This window comes from Bos taurus, chromosome X (assembly GCF_002263795.3).
Source record: "Bos taurus isolate L1 Dominette 01449 registration number 42190680 breed Hereford chromosome X, ARS-UCD2.0, whole genome shotgun sequence".
Taxonomy (NCBI): domain Eukaryota; kingdom Metazoa; phylum Chordata; class Mammalia; order Artiodactyla; family Bovidae; genus Bos; species Bos taurus.
Genome location: NC_037357.1, coordinates 105279764 through 105300596, shown reverse-complemented (window position 1 = coordinate 105300596; position 20833 = coordinate 105279764). Strand labels below are relative to the sequence as shown.

The window sequence follows — 20833 nt, the reverse complement described above, 5'->3', positions numbered from 1 at the left end:
GATATAGCTACTTTATGACATATAGTGAACATTAGAGATGCCATGTATACAGTGCCTAGCACGTGGCTTGGTGCATGGTACACATTCAGTATTTGTTCCCTGTTCTTCAACTAATCCTTCCACCTACACCTCCAGGACCCAAGAAAGTGGCAGAGGCATAGTCCCAAGAGGTGGTTCTGATGTTGCAGAGTTCTAAAGTAACAAATGACTCAGGTCCATATTTGAGTTGAGCAAATACAAGGGCTATAGTTGTTGTTCTTACAAGGATGGTAAGAGGTAATGACTAACAGTTCTGGGAAGATCTTATTTGTGTTAGGTGTTGCCAGCTCTAGGCATATATGGTAAAGATGATAATGTGGAGGGCCATTTGCTGGGGCATGTAGACCTGATGTGGCTCACTTTTCTGTGACACCTGAAACTGCTATTTATATGTGTCCACCTTACTCTGTATCCCAAGAAAATGACAAAAACAAAACAAACAGAACTTCCCTGCACACTTCCAGTGCCGGGGGCACATGTTCTATCTTTGGGGAGCTAAGATTTCATATGCTATGTGGTGCAGCCATTAAAAAAAAAACAAAACCCCAACAAACAAAAAAATAAGACAAGCCTTTGGCATGCCTCTCTTAGGTGGTTCTCTATCACTGATCTATGTTATTCCCTTTGTCCTTGTATCTTTTTGTGTAAATTCTTTGTCGTATTGCAGAAGTTGACAAATCTTTTAAAAAATAAAATGCCAAAGAGTAAGAATTTTAGACTCTGTAGGCTCTGTTGTTCCGGTTAAAACTACTCAAGTTTGCAGTTGTAGCAGAAAAGCAGCCAGAGACAATATATAAACAAATGAGCATGGCTGTGTACCAATAAAACTTTATTAACAGACTCTGAATTTTAAATATTGTTCATATAATTTTCACAGGTCATGAAATATTCAGCTTTGGGGTAATATTTTCCCCAACCATTTAAAAGTATAAAAACCATCCTTAGCTCATCAGTATCAGTATCAGTTCAGTCACTCAGTCGTGTCTGACTCTTTGGGACCCCATGGACTGCAGTACATCAGGCTTCCCTGTCCATCACCAACTCCCGGAGTTCACTCAAACTCATGTCCATCGAGTCGGTGATGCCATCCAACCATCTCATCCTCTATCGTCCCCTGCTCCTCCTGCCATCTTTTCCAGCATCAGGGTCATTTCAAATGAGTCTGTTCTTCGCATCAGGTGGCCAAAGTATTGAAGTTTCAGCTTTAGCATCAGTCCTTCCAATGAATATTCAGGACTTATTTCCTTTAGGGTTGACTGGTTTGATCTCCTTTCCGTCCAAGGGACTCTAAGGAGTCTTCTCCAACACCACAATTCAAAAGCATCAATTCTTTGGCGCTCAGCTTTCTTTATAGTCCAACTCTCACATCCATACATGACTACTAGAAAAACCATAGCTCTGACTAGACAGACCTTTGTTGACAAAGTAACGTCTCTGCTTTTTAATACGCTGTCTAGGTTGGTCATAACTTTCCTTCCAAGGAGCAAGCGTCTTTTAATTTCATGGTTGCAGTCACCATCTGCAGTGATTTTGGAGCCCAAAAAATAAAGTCTGTCACCGTTTCCACTGTTTCCCCATCTATTTGCCATGAAGTGATGGGACTGGATGCCATGATCATAGTTTTCTGAGTGTTGAGTTTTAAGCCAACTTTTTCACTCTCCACTTTCACTTTCATCAAGAAGCTCTTTAGTTCTTCTTCCCTTTCTGCCATAAGTGTGGTGTCATCTGCATATCCGAGGTTATTGATTTTTCTCTTGGCAATCTTGATTCCAGCTTGTGCTTCATCTAGCTGGGCATTTCGCATGAGGTACTCTGCATATAAGTTAAATAAGCAGAATGACAAGATACAACCTTGACGTGCTCTTTTCCCAATTTGGAACCAGTCTGTTGTTCCATGTCCAATTCTAACTGTTGCTTCCTGACCTGCAAACAGATTTCTCAGGTGTCAGGTCAGGTGGTCTGGTATTCCCATCTCTTTAAGAATTTTCCACAGTTAAAGGCTTTGGTGTTGTCAGTAAAGCAGAAGTAGATGTTTTTCTGGAATTCTCTTGCTTTTTTGATAATCCAACAGATGTTGGCAATTTGATCTATGGTTCCTCTGCCGTTTCTAAATCCTTAGCTCATAATCTGTATGAAATATGTAGTGAAGAATTTGGCCTACAAGCCATAGTTTGCTTACCTCTACCCTATTGTTCTGAATTTTTCATAGGTATCTTTTTAGAATCTGTGCAAATTATTTCCTGAGTTGAACATTAAGACAAGTAGGTTTTTATGTATAATTATTCTTAGTTTTGTGTGGCCATCATCACAAACTGCCACAATTTAGCAGCTTGCTCATATGTGCTCAGTCGCTTCAGTCGTGTCTGACTCTGACTCCATGGACAGTAGGCAATGTAAATATATGATCTTGATGCTGCAAACTCAGCCTCTGTGTACCAGTGCAAAATTGAATCTTGGAGACAGAGTTTTGGGTGAAGTAGATAAGAATAGCTTTATTGATTTGCAGGAAAAGGAGGACACAGCATGCTAATGCCCCTGGAAAACTGTGTCAATCCTGGAGAATTTGGTGAGGAGTTTTACAGCAAAGCCTCAAGGGCAGGGTTGCTGATAAGATTAGAGTGTGTGGGGTCGCAAAGAGTCGGACACGACTGAGCTACTGAACTAACTAACAGGTGGTCTTTTTAGAAATGAAGACTGCTGACATCTGCCATTTGTTGGGGGATTTTAGTTCTGTAAAGAGCTCAAAGATATTGTTATGTATATCCCTTTTGAGGGAACTAGGACTTAATGTTGCACTATTGTTTCTTGGCTGCTCCTCCCTTGTGTTATATCCCCTCCCTTCCTTGATTAGCAACTGTTCAGGTCTGCCCTTTGTAACTCATGTTAGGTCATGGAGTCTGGAGTCTGTTCCCTACAAACAAGAAACGACAGAAAGGCTTCCATGCCCAGGAGCCCCATAGGGTACAGCTCAGTTTCAGTCTTACAGTTCTGTCGCTCAGAAACCTAGGTTGGCTTGTCTTATTTCTCTACTCACGGTTCACTAGGCTGAAATCAAGGTGTCAGCTGGCTGAGTTCCTACCAGAAGGCTCTGGGAAGATTGTACTTCTAAGTTCATTTTGGTGGACAGATTCTGATTCCCTGTGACTGTGAGAATGAGGCTCCCATTTCTTGTTGGCTGTTAGCTAAGAGGCAGCCTTTGCTCCTAGAGGCCCCTCCCTCTGGTTCTTACACGTGGATATCTGCATCTCAGAGCCCTCTTTTCACATTTGGAATCCCTCTGACTTCCCATTCCACAGCTTCTCAGTATCCAACTTCATTTTCTTCCTGTTTTCAAGGGCTCAGTGACTACTATGGGCCCACCCAGATCATCCATGACCATATTCCTGTGTTAAGGTCAGGTGATGAATAACTTCAGTTCCCTCTGCAAAGTTCAATCACAGCACTACCTCATTTAGCATTTGATTGAATAAACAAGGCCTGGAAATCTGGAGGCAATACAGTACCTTTAGAATTTAGAATTGCATTATTACTGCCTGCTTTTCCAACATAAGTACTGATGTATGCCTATAGATCACCTGAGATATATCCAGATAGAGCCCATTCAAGTATTAAGTATTAACCAACTCAAGTATTAGTTTTTGCTGTATTTTATACAGCTTTGAAGCTAATCCAATAATCCTTGCTTCTTGATAGGTGATCTAGCCACTTGAAGATAAATTTCAGATGTACAAGCTATGGTCATTCAATGAATAATTTACTCCAAGGATAACCTTTTCACTTTTTCCCCAGTGATGGAACTGGGTTTCATAGGTAACTTATCTTTCTTTCCTACATTTAGGAGGAGTATTTCAGGGACTCACCTGAAATACAGTTCAGTGGTTAGGACTCCATGCTCCCACTGCAGGGGGCATGGGTTTGATCCCTAGTCAGATAACCAAGATTCCACATACTGCACAACATGACATAAATGAATAAGTAAGTATTTTATGATAATTGCTAGAGAGAACAAATTGGCATATTTTTCTAGAGTGTTTTTTTTTTTTTTTTTAAATTTAGGATCCAATTGTTAATTTCTCAGTTCAGTCAAGGAGGTACTGAATCTCATGGATATAATACTATGGGGCTAGAGATCTCTATTTGACTCTTAGCTGCTTTACTTTAGCCATGGCAGACTTGCCACCAATCTTGCTGATTTTCATCTTCAGTTGTTAACCTGAAAACTGGGTTCACCTCTTGGTGAGTGTTGAGTCAGTAGATGCAACCAAGCCAAGGATCAAAAGAAGGAAGTATTTATTATTACTTGCAGCAAGTAAGGAGAACAAGATTCTCAGGTGACTCTGGTAAAGAATCCACCTGCCAATGCAGGAGATACAGGAAACATGGATTTGATCCCTGGGAGGAGGAAATGGCAACCCACTCCAGTATTCTTGCCTTGAAAATTTCATAGACGGACTGGCAGGCTGTAGTCTATGGGATCACAAAGAGTCAGATGTGACTGAGCACTCGCACAATTAAGGGGAACACCAGGGATCTTTCTCAAAGCATTGTCTTCCCAACATCAAAATTGCAGAAGTTTTAAGCTAAAGGTACATGAGTATTCATGAGGGGGCTTGAGCAGAGGAGAATTCAGCATAGTATTGGGGGCAAAGGTCCACAGAGTCCAGCTTCAGTTGGAGTCAGAAGGATCAACATCATCTTCCTATCCTCCACCCTTGTCAGGGCCTTAGTTCCTGTAGAACTGAAAGATACGTTGCTAAGTATGTCCCTTGAGGAACTAGGACCCTCCCCATGGCTCCACCATTGTTTCTTGAATGCTTCTCCTGAGTTTTTTCATTCCCTCCCTTAAGATCATTAATTGCTGAGACCTGTTCAAGGGCGAGCACTGGGCTCACAAAACAAAATGGCTCAGGCCAAAATTGATTCTATGTCAAGAAAGCCATTCCTGGTTATCTTTTGCCAGGGACTCTGTAACCTATCTGCTTACATAGTGGCCTAAGTATCTTTTATCTTTCTTTTCACTCCTTACCCCCATGATACCCAGATACACATCTTCATCATTTCCTGTCCTATCTGTTGAGTTACTTCTTCATTGGCCTGTCTGCTTCTGGTTTCTACCCCATATAATACTTCAGAGATACTTCAGAGATTCTATAATTCAACTTGAAATTTAGATTATCTGCCAGTGTTCCCCATTGCCTCCAAAATGGCATTGCAACTCCTTAGCTTGACTTTCAGGGTTTTCCATTTTGTGACTCAATTCTACCTTTCAACCTCATTTTCCATTACAGTCCTCCATAGAGCCCTTGGGCTTCTCTGGTAGCTCAGAGGTTAAAGCATCTGCCTTCAATGCAGGAGAGCTGGGTTCGATCCCTGGATTGGGAAGATCCCCTGGATGAAGGAAATGGCAACCCACTCCAGTATTCTTGCCTGGAAAATCCCATGGACAGAGGAGCCTGGCGGGCTGTACTCCACGGGGTAGCAAAGAGTCGGACATGACTGAGCGACTTCAGTTTCACTTTCATAGAGGCCTTAGGTCAAGTAGTAGATGAACATATGGGCCATGTTCTAAGAATGATCAATAGGCCTATATAACTGGGGTAAAGGGTTTGTATAAACATTGCACATGGTTGTGATTGTTCCAAGGTCTTTCTTTTCCACCTTCAACATTCTATTGATTGTAAAACCAGACAGGTCCTTCTACCACCTACATTTTTAATTTGGTTCTTCCTCTTGTCATTGATCTTGTCATTAGTCTTATCATTGTCATTAGTCTTGTCATTGCCCTAGCTTGAGTCTGGCTATCTCTCTCCTGGACTATTGCCATGGCCAACCTGTCTCTCTGTCCCATTCTCTTTAATCCAGTCATTATATTACATCAAGATATCATTCTAAAGCAGAGTGTGATCACCACCCCTTTATAATTCAAAGCTTTCGTTTGTTCCCCATTGTTTCCATTGAAGCTTATTTATTCACTAATGCGGTAGTTAGGACTCCCCAGGTGACACTAGCTGTAAAGAACCTGCCTGCCAATGCAGGAGACATAAGATGTGGATTTGATCTCAAGGTTGGGAAGATCCCCTGGAGGAGAGCATGGCAACCCACTCCAGTATGCTTGCCTGGAGAATCCCATGGACATAGGAGCCTGGCGGGCTACAGTCCATAGGGTGCAAAGAGTTGGACATGACTGAGGTGACTTAGCACATGTCATGGTTAAGAACTTGAACTATAGCATAAAAAAGAATGCAATAATGCCATTTGTAGCAACATGGATGGACTTAGAAGTTATAATACTAAGTTAAGTAACCCAGACAGAGATAGGCAAATATCATGTGATGTCACTTATATGTGGAGTCTAATCTACGACACAAATGAAATTATTTACAAAACAGAAGACTCATAGACACAGATGACAGACTTGTAGTTGCCAAGGGCATGGGAGAGGGGTGGATTCAGAGTTTGGGGTTGGTAGATGCAAACTATTATATATGGGATGGATAAACAACAAGATCCTATTGTATATCACAGGAAACTATTCAATATCCTCTGATAAACCATAATGAAAAGGATATGAAAAAGAATGTATGTATGTGTAACTGAATCACTTTAAAGCAGAAATTAGCACAACATTGTAAATCCACTCTACCTGAATAAAATAAAAATTAAAAAAACCAAACAAAAAAGAAGTCGAGCTATAGGTCAGACTGCTTCGGGTGAGATCCTGGCTTTATGTGTGAGACACATCATTTTATTACTCTGTTTCCTCATCTATAAAATGGGGATAATCATGTTTACAGAGTGGATAAAAATATAGTAAGTATGAAGAGCAATTAGCGAGTGCCTTGTATATAGTACATATTCAACTAACAGTGGATTATGATCACCATAAATTACTCCAAGGAGTGAGATGGACTCTGTAACTGGCTATCTTTTACTCAATTAGGGGTTTTTGAGTTAATTATTTGGCTGAACAGTTGAATTCCAATGCTCTCCTCTTTTCTTTTGAGTAGGCAGCTAAGGATTGTAACCGGTGAGTGGTTTTTTGAAGAGAAGGCAAAGCGTTTCAAGCACGTCAATGTTCTGGGCACTGATGTTGTCCGACAGTCCATCTTAAGAAGAAGTCCAGGTAACTAAAGCAAAACTGCTTTAATCTTCGTTTTGGTGGGCTAAATAACTTCTCTTTATTATGTATCAAAGACCATAGTTGAATTTCCTCTGTTGACTCCCTTAGATCATTTCAAAACTTGGTGGCATCAAATCTAAATCTTCAGTTCGTACAAGGGAAGATGAAGTTGGTAGAAAATGAAATCCATGGTCATTTTTCTCATATGTGGCACACTGAGGTTTTCAGGGAAGGCATTGCTCTTCATCACAGACTTCTTTTCCTGAATGCACTTCCAATATTTTACTTAACAGTTAAAGGAACATAAAACAGATGCCTTATGTGATTCACATTGTGGAAGAAATCTTTGGTTTTTCAATAAAGATATATTTCAGATTTAATTTAAATGTTACTTTTTCTCATTCAGGGATTCTCAACCAAGTGCTGATATTTTATAATGTGCCCCCTCCCCTAATCAGGCTAAGGGAAGTGTTTGGAAATGCTAGGGGCCCTATCTGGTTATCCCAGTGACTGTGGGGGAATCAGTGGCATTGAGGGATGCTAAATGGCCTGAAATACACAAGGCAGTTTGACTCAATGAAGAATTATACTGTCACCAAATGCAAATACAGTACGTTCCCTACATATGAACCTTCAAGTTGTGAACTCTCAAACATGACAATGTGCTTTTTCATGTCCAGTTAAATCAGATGTGAATGAAATTGCAGCTTGCCCTTCATCTCCTATTGCTGATCACCCTTCAGCTCTGCCATCTCCCACTTCCTCTCCCTCCTCCACTTCATAATTCTTCTTGCCTGTTCACTCAATGCCAGCCCCTATATGCCAGCTGTTGAACTGTACTACTGTACTAATGTGTCTTCTTTTTGTATTTGTTTTTTATGTGTCGTATTACACATAAAAGTATTACACATAGAAGTATTACAAACTTCTCACATAAATAACAGCCAACTATACTGTTGGGTACTTAGGTTAACTTTGTTGGACTTACAAACACACTCTCAGAATGGAATTTGTTCATATGTAGGGATTTACTGTAACACTCCACTTTGAGAACGCTAGTCTGTGCATTCAGACCACAATTTAACTGCTTAAATATTGAGTGAAACGTATGTTTAGAATCATATTTCTCATCTGGGCTACAGTAAAGCTGGAGCAGACATCTGTGGGTCTGTTCCTAGGGTATCTCACCTTTCACATACTGGATAAAAATGCCCTGATTTTGAAGCCTGGCTAGGAGGCTTGGACCTGCTTCCAGGGCCCCTTCTTGGTGTTGCACTACCAAGGAAGGGCTCTCCCAGATGGGTAACTCTGGGACTAATGCCACAGAGAGAGCATAGTCGAGTTACAAGGAAGCAGTCAGTTCTGGCTGCTTCCTCCACTCAAACCTCAGCAGTGTTGACCGTCAGAAGGTATGTGCAGGGCTACTCACCCTCCCAGGATCAGATCAGATCAGTCGCTCAGTTGTGTCCGACTCTTTGCGACCCCATGAATTGCAGCACACCAGGCCTCCCTGTCCATCACCAACTCCCAGAGTTCACTCAGACTCACGTCCATCGAGTCAGTGATGCCATCCAGCCATCTCATCTTCTGTCGTCCCCTTCTCCTCCTGCCCCCAATCCCTCCCAGCATCAGAGTCTTTTCCAATGAGTCAACTCTTCGCATGAGGTGGCCAAAGTACTGGAGTTTCAGCTTTAGCATCATTCCTTCCAAAGAAATCCCAGGGCTGATCTCCTTCAGAATGGACTGGTTGGATCTCCTTGCAGTCCAAGGGACTCTCAAGAGTCTTCTCCAACACCACAGTTCAAAAGCCTCAATTCTTTGGCGCTCAGCCTTCTTCACAGTCCAACTCTCACATCCATACATGACCACAGGAAAAACTATAGCCTTGACTAGACGGACCTTTGTTGACAAAGTAATGTCTCTGCTTTTGAATATGCTATCTAGGTTGGTCATAACTTTCCTTCCAAGGAGTAAGCGTCTTTTAATTTCATGGCTGCATTCACCATCTGCAGTGATTTTGGAGCCCAGAAAAATAAAGTCTGACACTGTTTCCACTGTTTCCCCATCTATTTCCCATGAAGTGATGGGACTGGATGCCATGATATTGTTTCTAGAATCCCATGCTACAATTCAGCCTCTAGGTATTTGGAGTTCTCCTGAACCTTGGATCCTCTGCCCTAAAAATATTTGTAGAGGAGGATGTTTAATTCCTCCATTGTGATTATCTCTGCAAAGCTTATCTCAGCAAAACTCCCACAGGTGAGTCCCAATCTTAATCTTCTTTTAACTCGACAGATGAAAAATACATGTGTGACTGGGAAACATAAGATGGAAACATCATTGCCAGTTACTCTGTCTTGTGTTAATGTAGAAACATGAATGAAGACTAGGAAATAGCTTTCATTTCTTGCCATTTTGTGTGTAAATTTGTCTTCTGATTGTTTTTAATGAGGAGATGGAGAAATACAAAGCCAAGAACAAACCCACCAGAACACAGAAAAGTCAGATGCTTTGCCTTCTTCTGGGCAGAAGGCCAGCCACGATGGACCCAGGAGAAAGGGGTAAGACACAGTCTTTTTAAGGGAATCTTTGATCCTTGTTCCAGTCACCTGTGACATAGACACCCCCCCACCCCACTCCAGCCCCCGCTGTTTTTCAAGTCTAATGTCACTTAAGTGACCCAGAAAAGGTCAGAGACTTGACTGAGGTAACATTTTCTTATCATTTGCCTCAGGAAATGCAGTTTTAATTACTTTCAGTTTTAGATAAAGGTCCCTTCTGACCTGAACCTGTGAGGATTTTGCTTTCATTTGACGTATCTAATCTTATACAAAGTGAATCCCTTTATTTCTCGGTAGAAGGCTTCATGCTCAGGCCAGTGTTGCCTGTAAGGAGGTGATGACTACCTTTGTTGTAGTCGACACCAACCCCTCCACCCTCCCCAACCCGCCCAACCTGAGGGCTGATGTATGAAACGGCCAAATCCAAGATTTCTTTTTTTTTTTATTTAAAGTAATTTATTTTAATTGGAGGCTAATTACTTTACAATATTGTATTGGTTTTGCCATACATCAACTCTTAATAGGGCTTAAAACACTGTCTCCCCTGTTTAAAATGCAGGTCTCCTTAAGGAAAGAATCATTTGGCCACCTCACTAACTTCATTCAGAAAGCAAATCTATGTGTCATGTACTGAGAATAGGAATGGGAGGCCAATAGGGAGGTGCTGGGAAACTGGAAATGAGAAGGTTCCATCAGGGGAGTCAATAGGCCCCAAAAATGCAGGTTATAAGGACTGAAAGGCATGACTTCCCTGGTGGTCCAGTGGTTCAGACTTTGCCTTCGAATGCAGGAGGTGTGACTTCAATCCCTGGTCAGAGAGCTAAGATCCCACATGCCTCATGGCCACAAAACCAAAGCATAAAACAGAAATAATGTTGTAACAAATTCAATACAGACTGTAGTGGTCCACATCAAAAATCTAAGAAGGACCCAAAGGGCAAAGTATTGCTTCATAGCCCTGCCTGTTGCAGTCTCTATAGTCTCTATCTCTTAGTCAGCTGGTGGCCAGTTCTGTGGTCCAGGTAGTGAAAATCCTAATCTATACCAAGTGGCTTTATGGTTTGTTCTGAGTAGTGTGGGGCTTCCCTGATGAGTCAGCAGTAAAGAATCCACCTGCCAACACAGTAGACGTGGGTTCAATCCCTGGGCTTGGAAGAACCCCTGGAGAAGGGAATATGGCAACCTACTCCAGTATTCTTTCGCCAGAGGAGCCTGGCAGGCTATAGTCTATGGGGTCACAAAGAGTCAGATATGATGGAGCACATACACACACATTGGGTAGCATGGCTTTGTCCTCAGCAAAAGCCAATGTGAAAGGCTGCCAGTCCCTGAGCCTTCATCTGTCTCTACAGAAAGTGTATTTTTTTTTCTTTTTTTAAAGAATCTTTTACTATGAGTAGGTGTGAATCCTAAATGTCATTTGACTCAAACACTCATGACTAACCATGACTTCGTTAATTAGCAGTGATGAATGGGAAAGATAGCTAGAGGGGCCATATGTCCTATATCTTGAGCCTTCCTACCATTCTAAACCTATTTGTCTCTCCTTGGGGCTCCCACAATGGCTTGTGCCTCTGCATCACTCTTGATTTTGTACTCTGACATGAAGCCCCTCCTTACACAAGAATGTAAAGTAAATGAACGGATCTCGCCAGATACACCCCCTCTCTCCCCTCCTCTTAATTGTAAGCTTTTCTACTGGCTTTTTTACTTTTGTGCTGCAGTATTCAGCATGGTGCCTGGCCCATCAAAAACAATCAGTGATCTGATTGAATTCGGTGTGGAGCCCACAAGGGCCTCTAGGAGGTAGACTGTGTGGACCCCAGGCCAGGCATCACTATGTGGGTTACAGAATGGCGAGCCTGGAGCTGGGAGACAGTAAGGAGCTAAACAGTACCATGAATGATATACATCCTGAATTGTCAAGAGAGTCCTAGTGCTGGACTGAGCTCTGCTGAAACTCCACACTGGGGTCTGATTGTTCTGTCGTCAAAGAATGTAACACTTAGTTGGAAAGAAAAGGTTTAAAGGTCCACACTTGAAAAGTTAATAATGTAGAGAAGGATTTTAGGAAAATCTAAGATGGCAATATGAGCAGCCTGATAGCCCTTTTGAAACATGGCAAGAAGTTTGTTGTTGTTGTTCAGTAGCTCAGTCATGTCTAATTCTTTAGCGACCCCGTGGACTATAGCCCACCAGGCTCTTCTGTCCATGAGATTTTCCAGGCAGAAATACTGGGTTGCCATTTCCTTCTCCAGGGAATCTTCCCGACCCAGGGATTGAACCTCTGTTTCCTGCATGGCAGGTGGAATTTTTCCCACTGAGCTACCAGGGAAGCTGTATGACTACAAAAGATATGAGAACAAATAATTAAATATTAGATTATCAATGTTGGGAGGGCACAGGGACCATTGGGAAAGGAATCAAATTCTAAGTGGGACTTGATGAGGAGCTTGAAGGAGGGAGAGGGCCCAGTATAACAGAAGAGGAGGAAGAGTGAGTTCACATGGAGGAGACAGGAAGCAGCTATGCAGAGGTAAGGACATGTACACAGTGGTTCTCAAAGTAACATCATTTGACATGATATTAAGTGCTATTCTCACCAAAAATGTAATTTCCAGGCAGACTGAAGCTTCTAACACTTTGACGAGACACTCCACACAGTGGTCTTTGAAACAGACAACTTGGCAGATCCTATTAAAATTGTCTTAATACCTCTGTAATAGTTTTTCCCCATGAGAAAACTATAGCCAGTGAAGTAAATGAATTGGTCTCTACCAATACCACACAAAAGGAAAATAGCTTTGGTTTGTCTTTATGTGAGTGCATTTGAAAAGACGCATGTTTGAGGCTTTTGGTAGCTTGGATCATGACCTGAATGTTAATTTCTGAAAAGCTCTTTTTGCTTAAGTTCCAAATAATTTGGGGAAATGGGAATGCAGTCAAGTTTGATGTGGTGTGAGCCATTCCATTGTTCAGACTTATTACCCCAGGGCATGCATGCAGTCACTTATTCCTCAAGAACTGGCTGGGTTGTAGTTCATGCCAGGCCTCCCGCTAACCTTAGGGGATCTGACAGGAAACAAGAAGAACAAGAGTTGTCCTTCTCATGGGGCTACAGTCTAGTAAGTTGCTACATTAGTTGATCCCAGAGGATCATCATAGCTCTTCTGTCTGAGCAAGGTGAGTTCAAACTCCCCTTTTCTCAGCATTGTGTAAATAAGTTCAGCCCCGTCAGTGCTTCTCCATTCTCAGGTGATAGTGGTGAGTCCCCAAAGTCAATGGTATTTTTCTTTGAAAGACAGAGTCCTAGCTTACCAGCAGCTGGTATGGCTTTGGGAGAATGCCCTCACCACCTCTACTGATACCTTTGACATTCTGTTGCAGAAGCCATGGGGACTCCCCAGAATTTCTCAGCCTCAAGTCAGCTTCATTGAAGAATTATATATGTTGGAAGTACAATAAATGGTATTCTTAAAATGATATACTTAAGTGTTTTATTATTTTCCTTTTAAATACATGTATGTATATATGTAATTTCAGATTTCTTCTTAGCAAGTTCAGATCAGCAACCAAAGGAGAAATCATCACTCCAAAAACTGAAAGTGGGCGGAGCTACAGCTTGGACTTAGACAGCCACAATTTTTGGAGTTTAAAGTCAGCCCTTGGTTCTGACAGGTAAGACACATAACAGATTGGCCAAAGGAATAGACTGAGGACAGGGTTGGTATGTGCACTCATGCTCAGTCACTTCAGTCATGTCTGACTCTTTGTGACCCCATGGACTATAGCCTGCCATGCTCCTGTGTCCATGGGGATTCTTCAGGCAAGAATATTGAAGTGGGTTGCCATGCCTTCCTCCAGGGGATCTTCCCAACCCAGGGATGGAACCCAGGTCTTGCACATTGCAGGTGGATTCTTTACCAGCTGAGCCACCGGGGAAGACCAGGTTTGTATATTTCTATCCAAACGATGCTTCTAGATACCTGCAATGTATTCCCTCTCAGAGATCTTCTAATAAGTAACGTGAAAACCCAGGAGGATAGTTTTTAGTTGAAATGGTAAACACTTATATTTCTGGAATTACAGCTATGGAAATCATCTGTGCACTTGCATGGCTGAAACTTGATGTCTTTTGGGGACTCAGGGCTGCAGTTCACATGGATAAATCCAGGAAAATAAATTGTTTTCATTGATTTCTTGATTTTTTTCTGTTTAAGCTTTGGAAAAAGAAACCTCTAGGTGTCAATTGCTTGCAACTTTAAAAAAATTAATAATAATTTCCTTTGAATTGCCTCAGAGAATTTCCACAAAGTCCACTTCTTTATAGTTCTACCACCTCTAACTTGTTATCAAAGGGCCAGCTCCTCAAATCTCCCATGCATAGAGCTAGCACCTTGTTAAGAAAAGTAAAGAGAGAAAAGATAGCCAAGAGCCTAGTCATCTCCTATCAGGCTGAAATGTTCTTTATCCTTTTGGAACAGAAGTCAAGGCTGATTTTCATGACTGGTATATTATCAAAGGCAACGATGAGAAAAAAGATCTACCCTCATGGGTCATTAAGAGCACAGGTAGTGTCCATACCGATATCTTTTTTCCTATAGCATTCCTACAAACTTGTGTCACTTTATGTAAAACTTCAAAGAAAAAAATAAAACAAATCATTTCTCATCCACTATCAAAAGATTATGATTGTATTCAGTCCTTTCCAAATTCTCAAAGAATGTAGCTATATTTCCTTTATGATAAAAAATACTTTAAACCCTCATTGCATTTGTCCTTGAAATCATTTCCTTTGACTTCTCTTGGGGTGGCCCTCTATCTTGTCCCATAAAACCTTATGTAGGAAAATCTCATTTTTGGTTTTGATTGCTGAGTTCCTAACTCTCAGACAGGGATCAAAATTATTTAGAGATGCTATTTTTGTTCAGCCTCATGGGGACTCGCTGGATGAGCTATCTTGGCTCATATTTCAGGCTGGCATTTAAAAGGAACAATATATCTATATAAAGAGGAAAGATGGAGTCCCCCGTTCAAAACACTTAGTCTCCTGGCTCAATGAAGAAAATTAAATTATTTCATTTACAGTTACTTAAGAGTAAGGGTCATACTCTGCAATATCACAGTGCTTACACGGTTGTTTCAGAATCTACCTGCCTGGGTTTATTCCTTGAGTCTTAACAACTTCTGCGTGTAGATATAGTTGACCCTGAAATAACATGCTGACCCTACCCCCTCACTTTACCTGTCAAAAATCCGAGTATAACTTGACAGTAAGCTTTTCCTATCCACAGTTCCTCTGTATCCTCATGCAGCTCCATATCCAAGGATTTACCCAACTGAGGATCCTGGCGTGCTGTAGTGTTTACTATGGGTAAAAAAAAAAAAAAATCCATGCATAAAAAGAACCACACACGTAAAGCTATAAAGCCATATGGACATGTTTTACCAAAGACTGGTGTATTGACCCAGGGGTCTCTTGTTGTAAATTGGAAGGTTGTCACTAAACAGACTTTATCTTTGAGATTGTAAATACCCAAGATCAATAGATAGAATATAATGGTCAGGGTGCTTTGGTTTAGAGATAGAATATATTAATAATAGTCAGGGTGCTTCGACTGAACCACGCCAAGAACAATGTGTTCCCAATAAGAAGGAGAGTCAAGATGTTCAGGAGATCAGTAGAGCACAATGTCCTTTTCCTGAAACATGTATTTATCGTAATGATGACTCATTCATTAAAGGACTGCCACTGTGAGATGAGTTACATTATCCCCAAATTATTCCTTAGGAAGTGGGAGCAGGAGGTGGCCTATCTTTTCTTCACTCCCATCCCTAAAAGGTGTTAACTCCTTTTTTATTTTCTTGGAGCTGGAGGAATTCTGCAAAGCCAAGTAGTCAAGCTTGCAGACCTTCTTTTCTCATTAGGTTCTTCAAGCAGAACTGCAGCCTCCCCTGTAACAGCAGATTCCCCAAAAAAGAATTTGCAAGATTCTGGCCTCTGCCGTCTATTACCTGGCCTAGCTTAGCAGTTAATTCCCCCTTCTCCTCTTCCACGCATATTTCTTCATAGTTCATTGCTCTTTTTGTGGAGCAGCTGGGCTTGAGCATTGTTTTTAAAAACTCATATCGGAGTGGAAATGATTGTTTTTCAGATGCCTGGTTAGACTTTATTTCTTTTCAGGAGTTTCAAAGCAGGGAAATGTGTGAATGGCTTAGGCAAGGTGCAGCAGCCTCTCAGAGGAACATGGCAAATGGCTCTTCACTGGTTTCTTGGGACTTGACACATGAGACAGCTGCGTTTTGTTTTTTTAAAGGCATATAAATGTGAACTGTAATTAACAGAATACTCTTCAAGGCAGTGATTCCTAATTCCTTTCACGCTGTGATGAGTTGTCAGTGTGGTGTGATTTGTGAGATATCTATCTTAAATCTTAAAAAAAAAAAAAAGTCTTAGCTAATACTGAAAACAACAACAAAAAATCAAATAGACTCACAGACTTTGAGAAGGAACTTATGGTTGCTAGGGAGATGAGTGGGGGAAGGGGATAGTTAGGGAGTTTGGGATGAACATGTACACACTGCTATACTTAAATGGATAACCAAAAAGGTCCTACTGTATAGCACAGGGAGCTCTGCTCAATGTTATGTGGCAGCCTGGATGGGAGGGGAGGGGAGTTTAGGGGAGAATGGGTACATATATATACATGGCTGAGTCCCTATCCTGTTCATCTGAAACTGTCACAACACTGTCTGCTAATTGGCTATACCCCAATACAAAATAAAAAGTTTAAAAAAAAATCCCACTCTCCTAGAAATGAATCCTCAGACAAGGATTCTTAAGTGAGTAATTTATTAATTGAAATGATTCTGGGCTACCAGAATTGAAATGAGCTACCAGTAAGGGAGTAAGTGACCTAGATGGGTGGGATGGAGAGGGGTCAGAGAGAGGTCCAAGAGGGAGGGGATATATGTCTACATAGAGCTGATTCAATTTGCTCTAAGCAGAAACCAACAAAATATTGTAAAGCAACTATACCTCAATTTTTTTTAAAAGCAAAGAAGATGAGAAATTTGCTGTCTCTGGTGAGGTATGAGTTTGAGAACTCAGCTTAATCCTGCAAGAGATTCTGGGGCATAAAGTATTGGTATCTCTAGGTTTTTACATTTTGAGGAGCTGGACCATTGCACTTCTGTCCCAATAAGTCATTGTTTATAGGTTCCCTTAGATTGGGTTTTCAGATTTAGCAAATGATGATACAGGATGTCCAGTTAAATTTTTCAGGTAAAAAACTTAAAAAAAATACATTTCATGAAATCTTACTTGTATGTACCACATAAATAGTAGTATATTTTTATACTAAAAAATTCTTGATTGTTTATCTGAAATTCAGATTTAACTGAGAGTCAGGGGAGGCATATTTCAAGGCATGCTTGGCCTCCAGCACTAAAGGCAAAGCTCTGAACATCATAAGTGCAAACCATTAGCAGAAAAGTACCCAGAAGCTTGGGATGGGTAGGTGGAGCCTGCTGCAAGGGATCTGAGGGTATCTGGAAGGGGACATCAATACTGTTCCCTAAAATACAGGAATAGTGGAACTTAGAACTGAAAAATTGATTCTGTTCAGTAAGAAGATGGATAAAGGATGCTGTTGTGTTTCTCAGCAGCATTTCTATCATGACATTGAAGGATACGGCAAGTATTGAACCACAGGAACCTGTACCTCTGGCAACCAACCAGTTTCTCCTGTCCCCCAACCCCACCCCCTGCCCAAGCACATTCTAGTTTTATCCAGTTGTTCTTAATTGCTCTCTGGGAGGCCCGGGACTGACTGTCACAGTCTCTGTGAAGCTTCACAAGCTGATTTGGTCAGCTCTGATCCAAAAGCAGAAACCACACCATTCATGGCAGCCCTTACCTTCTTAGCTGATCCTCATTCTTACCCTTCCCCCAGCTCCCTCCTTCTTTCTCACCCTCTCCCTCTGTCTTTCTCTTTCCTTCCGGTAAATAAGACATGTTTGGTATCTTAATGACTAAAAAAGTCATTCTTTCCTCATATCTATTATTTTGGGCAAAATAGGTTGATGAAACCCATTCTGTCATTTTGTGACGCATCCTTTTTTCATCACAAGTAAAATCATCTTCCTGTCCCCAATGTCATTTTCATTAACATCTTTGAGATTAAGATGGCAATTAGGCAGCATCCTCTTACTACTATTTGAAATATTAGCAAGCTGGGAGTGTTTTAGCTCTGAGTCAGGACCACTTCCACAAAGTTAATACTGGTTTGTTTTGTGCAGTAGATAAAATGCTGTATAGCTAGTTTCTAATGCTCTGAGCAAACTCCTTTCCTTACCAGGCTTTAAAAATTGTTCAAATTTATAGTACATCTCTAAAAGTACATCCAGCTCATTCTGTAATCCTAGCTGTGAGAGTTTTGTGACGCAAAAGAATAATGGTTATAAGGACTGTTCTCCAAAGGAAAATTACTTTCACTTCTTTCCTGTGCCTCTGCTTAATTTGTCCCGTGCTAATTCCTTTCTTCCTATTTTAACCTGCTTTGAGTAAGCTCAGCCCTTCTTAGTGGCAGCAAAGGGTGAGCAATTAAAGCCACAAGCTTCACAGATACTAAGCCTAAAGCAATTTGCAAAATCCTGGTGTCCTGAGAAAAATGACTCTTCCTTCCATGAAGTGATAGACAGGTGACAGAAGAAGTGAGAAATAGTGGAGTTATGAGAGTATGTGATTTACTTGAACTGTGGCTGTATCCATTAGAGTTACATGAGGTCTAGAGTGGGCTTCCCTGGTGGCTCAGATGGTAAAGAATCTGCCTGCAATGTGGGAGACCTGGGTTCGATCCCTGAGTTGGGAAGATTTCTTACTTATTCTGACTTGTTCTGTGCACAGGAGCTCCAGGCTCTTGGGATTGAAAAGAAATCCTCTCTGGTAGAGTGGTGTGTGTTCCTAGTAAACAGAGTTCTGTGCTTAAGGGTGAGTGCTGAGCGGGAATGGGTGGGACACTGCCCTCTGCTGCAGCATCCCCCCATAACTGCTCTCAGACCTTTTCCAAGGGTGCAGTGTCTCACACTGCCAGAGCCCCTGATTTGTGTTTTCTTTGTATACATGTGACTTTCCTCATTATAAATGTCAATAATGTGAGGCAGTATGGAGATCGGGAGTTCAGCCAGACCCTTGACACCATACTTAGGTTGAACTACCCCTGGGTTCTGAGTTCTTTTTGTTAAATTGGAGTAGAATTGCTTTACAATGTTGAGTTTAGTTTCTGATATACAACAGAATGAATCAGCTATTTGTATACATAGATCCCCTCCCTCTTGGACCTCCCTCCCTCTTCCACCCCACCCCTCTCCATCATCACAGAGCATGGAGCTGAGCTCCCTGTACTACACAAGAGCTCCCTACTAGCTCTCTGTTTTATACACGGTTGTGTATATGTGTCAATCCTAATCTCCCAATTTGTCCCACCCTCCTTTCCCTACTTCCCATGTCCACATCTCTGTCTCTATTTCTGCCCTGGAACTAGGATCATCTGTACCATTTTTCTAGATTCCACATACATGCATTAATGTGTTTCTCTTTCTGACTTACTTCACTCTCACCTAAGGTGTATTAGGTGACACATTACATGCTCAGGGTAGCTAAGACAGAGTAATGGCCTTTCTTCTTCTGTTAGATCACTGACGAGTAGAGCTAAATCATTCGCTCACCTATGTATTTTATTTATACAAATAAATTCAACATATAGCTCTGCCAATGTTATTGGCCTAGTACTGTATGTGTTCATTTAGTTGCTAAGTTGAGTTTTACTCTTGTGACCGCATGTACTGTATGTAGCCTGCCAGGCTCGTCTGCCCTTTCCTTCTCCAGGGGATCTTTCTGACCCAAGGATCAAACCCAGATCTCTTGCATTGCAGGTGGATTCTTTACTGACTGAACCACCAGGGAAGGCCCCTAGTACTATATGCCAAGTGGTAAATGTGGAAGTTCTTAGACAATGCTGCTTTTCTATCCCTTGGTGAACTTCCAATTTGTCAGGGAAGGTTGGGATGACTAAACGATTTCAAGACAATATGGTGTCACTACACACAAAGCTAGTGGAGGTGATGGAATTCCAGTTGAGCTGTTTCAAATCCTAAAATATGATGCTGTTAAAGTGCTGCACTCAATATGCCAGCAAATTTGGAAAACTCAGCAATCCCAAAGAAAGGCAATGCCAAAGAATGTTCAAACTACCACTCAATTGTACTCATTTCACATGCTAGCAAAGTAATGCTCAAAATTCTGCAAGTGAACCTTCAACATTTTGTGAACTGAAAACTTCCAGATGTTAAAGCTGGATGTAGAAAAGGCAGAGGAATCAGAGATCAAATTGCCAACGTCTGGTGGATCAAAGAAAAAGCAAGAGAATTCCAGAAAAACATCCTCTTCTGCTTCGTTGACTATGCTAAAGCCTTTGACTGTGTGGATCACAACAGACTGTGGAAAATTCCTCAAGAAATGGGAATACCAGATCACCTTACCTGCATCCTGAGAAACCTTTATGCAGGTCAAGAGGCAACAGTTACACCCAGACATGGAACAATAGACTGATTCCAAATAGGAAAAGGAGTACGTCAAGGCTGTATATTGTCACCCTGCTTATTTAAGTTATATGCAGAGTACATCATGTGAAATGCTGGACAGGATGAAGCACAAGCTGAAATCAAGATAACTGGGGAAAATATCAATAACCTCAGATATGCAGATGACACCACCCTTATGGCAGAAATTGAAGAGGAACTAAAGAGCTTCTTGATAAAATTGAAAGAGGAGAGTGAAAAAGTTGGCTTAAAGCTCAACATTCAAAAAACGAAGATCATGGTATCCGGTCTCATCACTTCATGGCAAATAGGCGGGGAAGCAATGGAAACAGTGACAGACTTTAGTTTCTTGGGCTCCAAAATCACTGAAGATGGTGACTGCAGCCATGAAATTGAAAGACGCTTGCTCCTTTGAATAAAAGCTATGACCAACCTAGACAGCATATTAAAAATCAGAAACATTACTTTGCCCCCATATTCCATATAGTGAAAGGTGTGGTTTTTCTAGTAG

The 20833-nt window shown here is 41.4% G+C and overlaps 1 protein-coding gene across 1 annotated transcript in view; it reads left to right on the top strand.

Annotated features, from left to right (window-relative positions):
* Window positions 1–20833, top strand: part of SYTL5 (synaptotagmin like 5) — a 143122-nt gene that overhangs the window by 66496 nt on the left and 55793 nt on the right. Inside the window, exons 4-6 of the mRNA XM_059883816.1 lie at window positions 7047–7162; window positions 9615–9720; window positions 13264–13398. Of these exons, the coding sequence (XP_059739799.1) occupies window positions 7047–7162; window positions 9615–9720; window positions 13264–13398 (357 nt within the window). The remainder of the gene's footprint in view (window positions 1–7046; window positions 7163–9614; window positions 9721–13263; window positions 13399–20833) is intronic.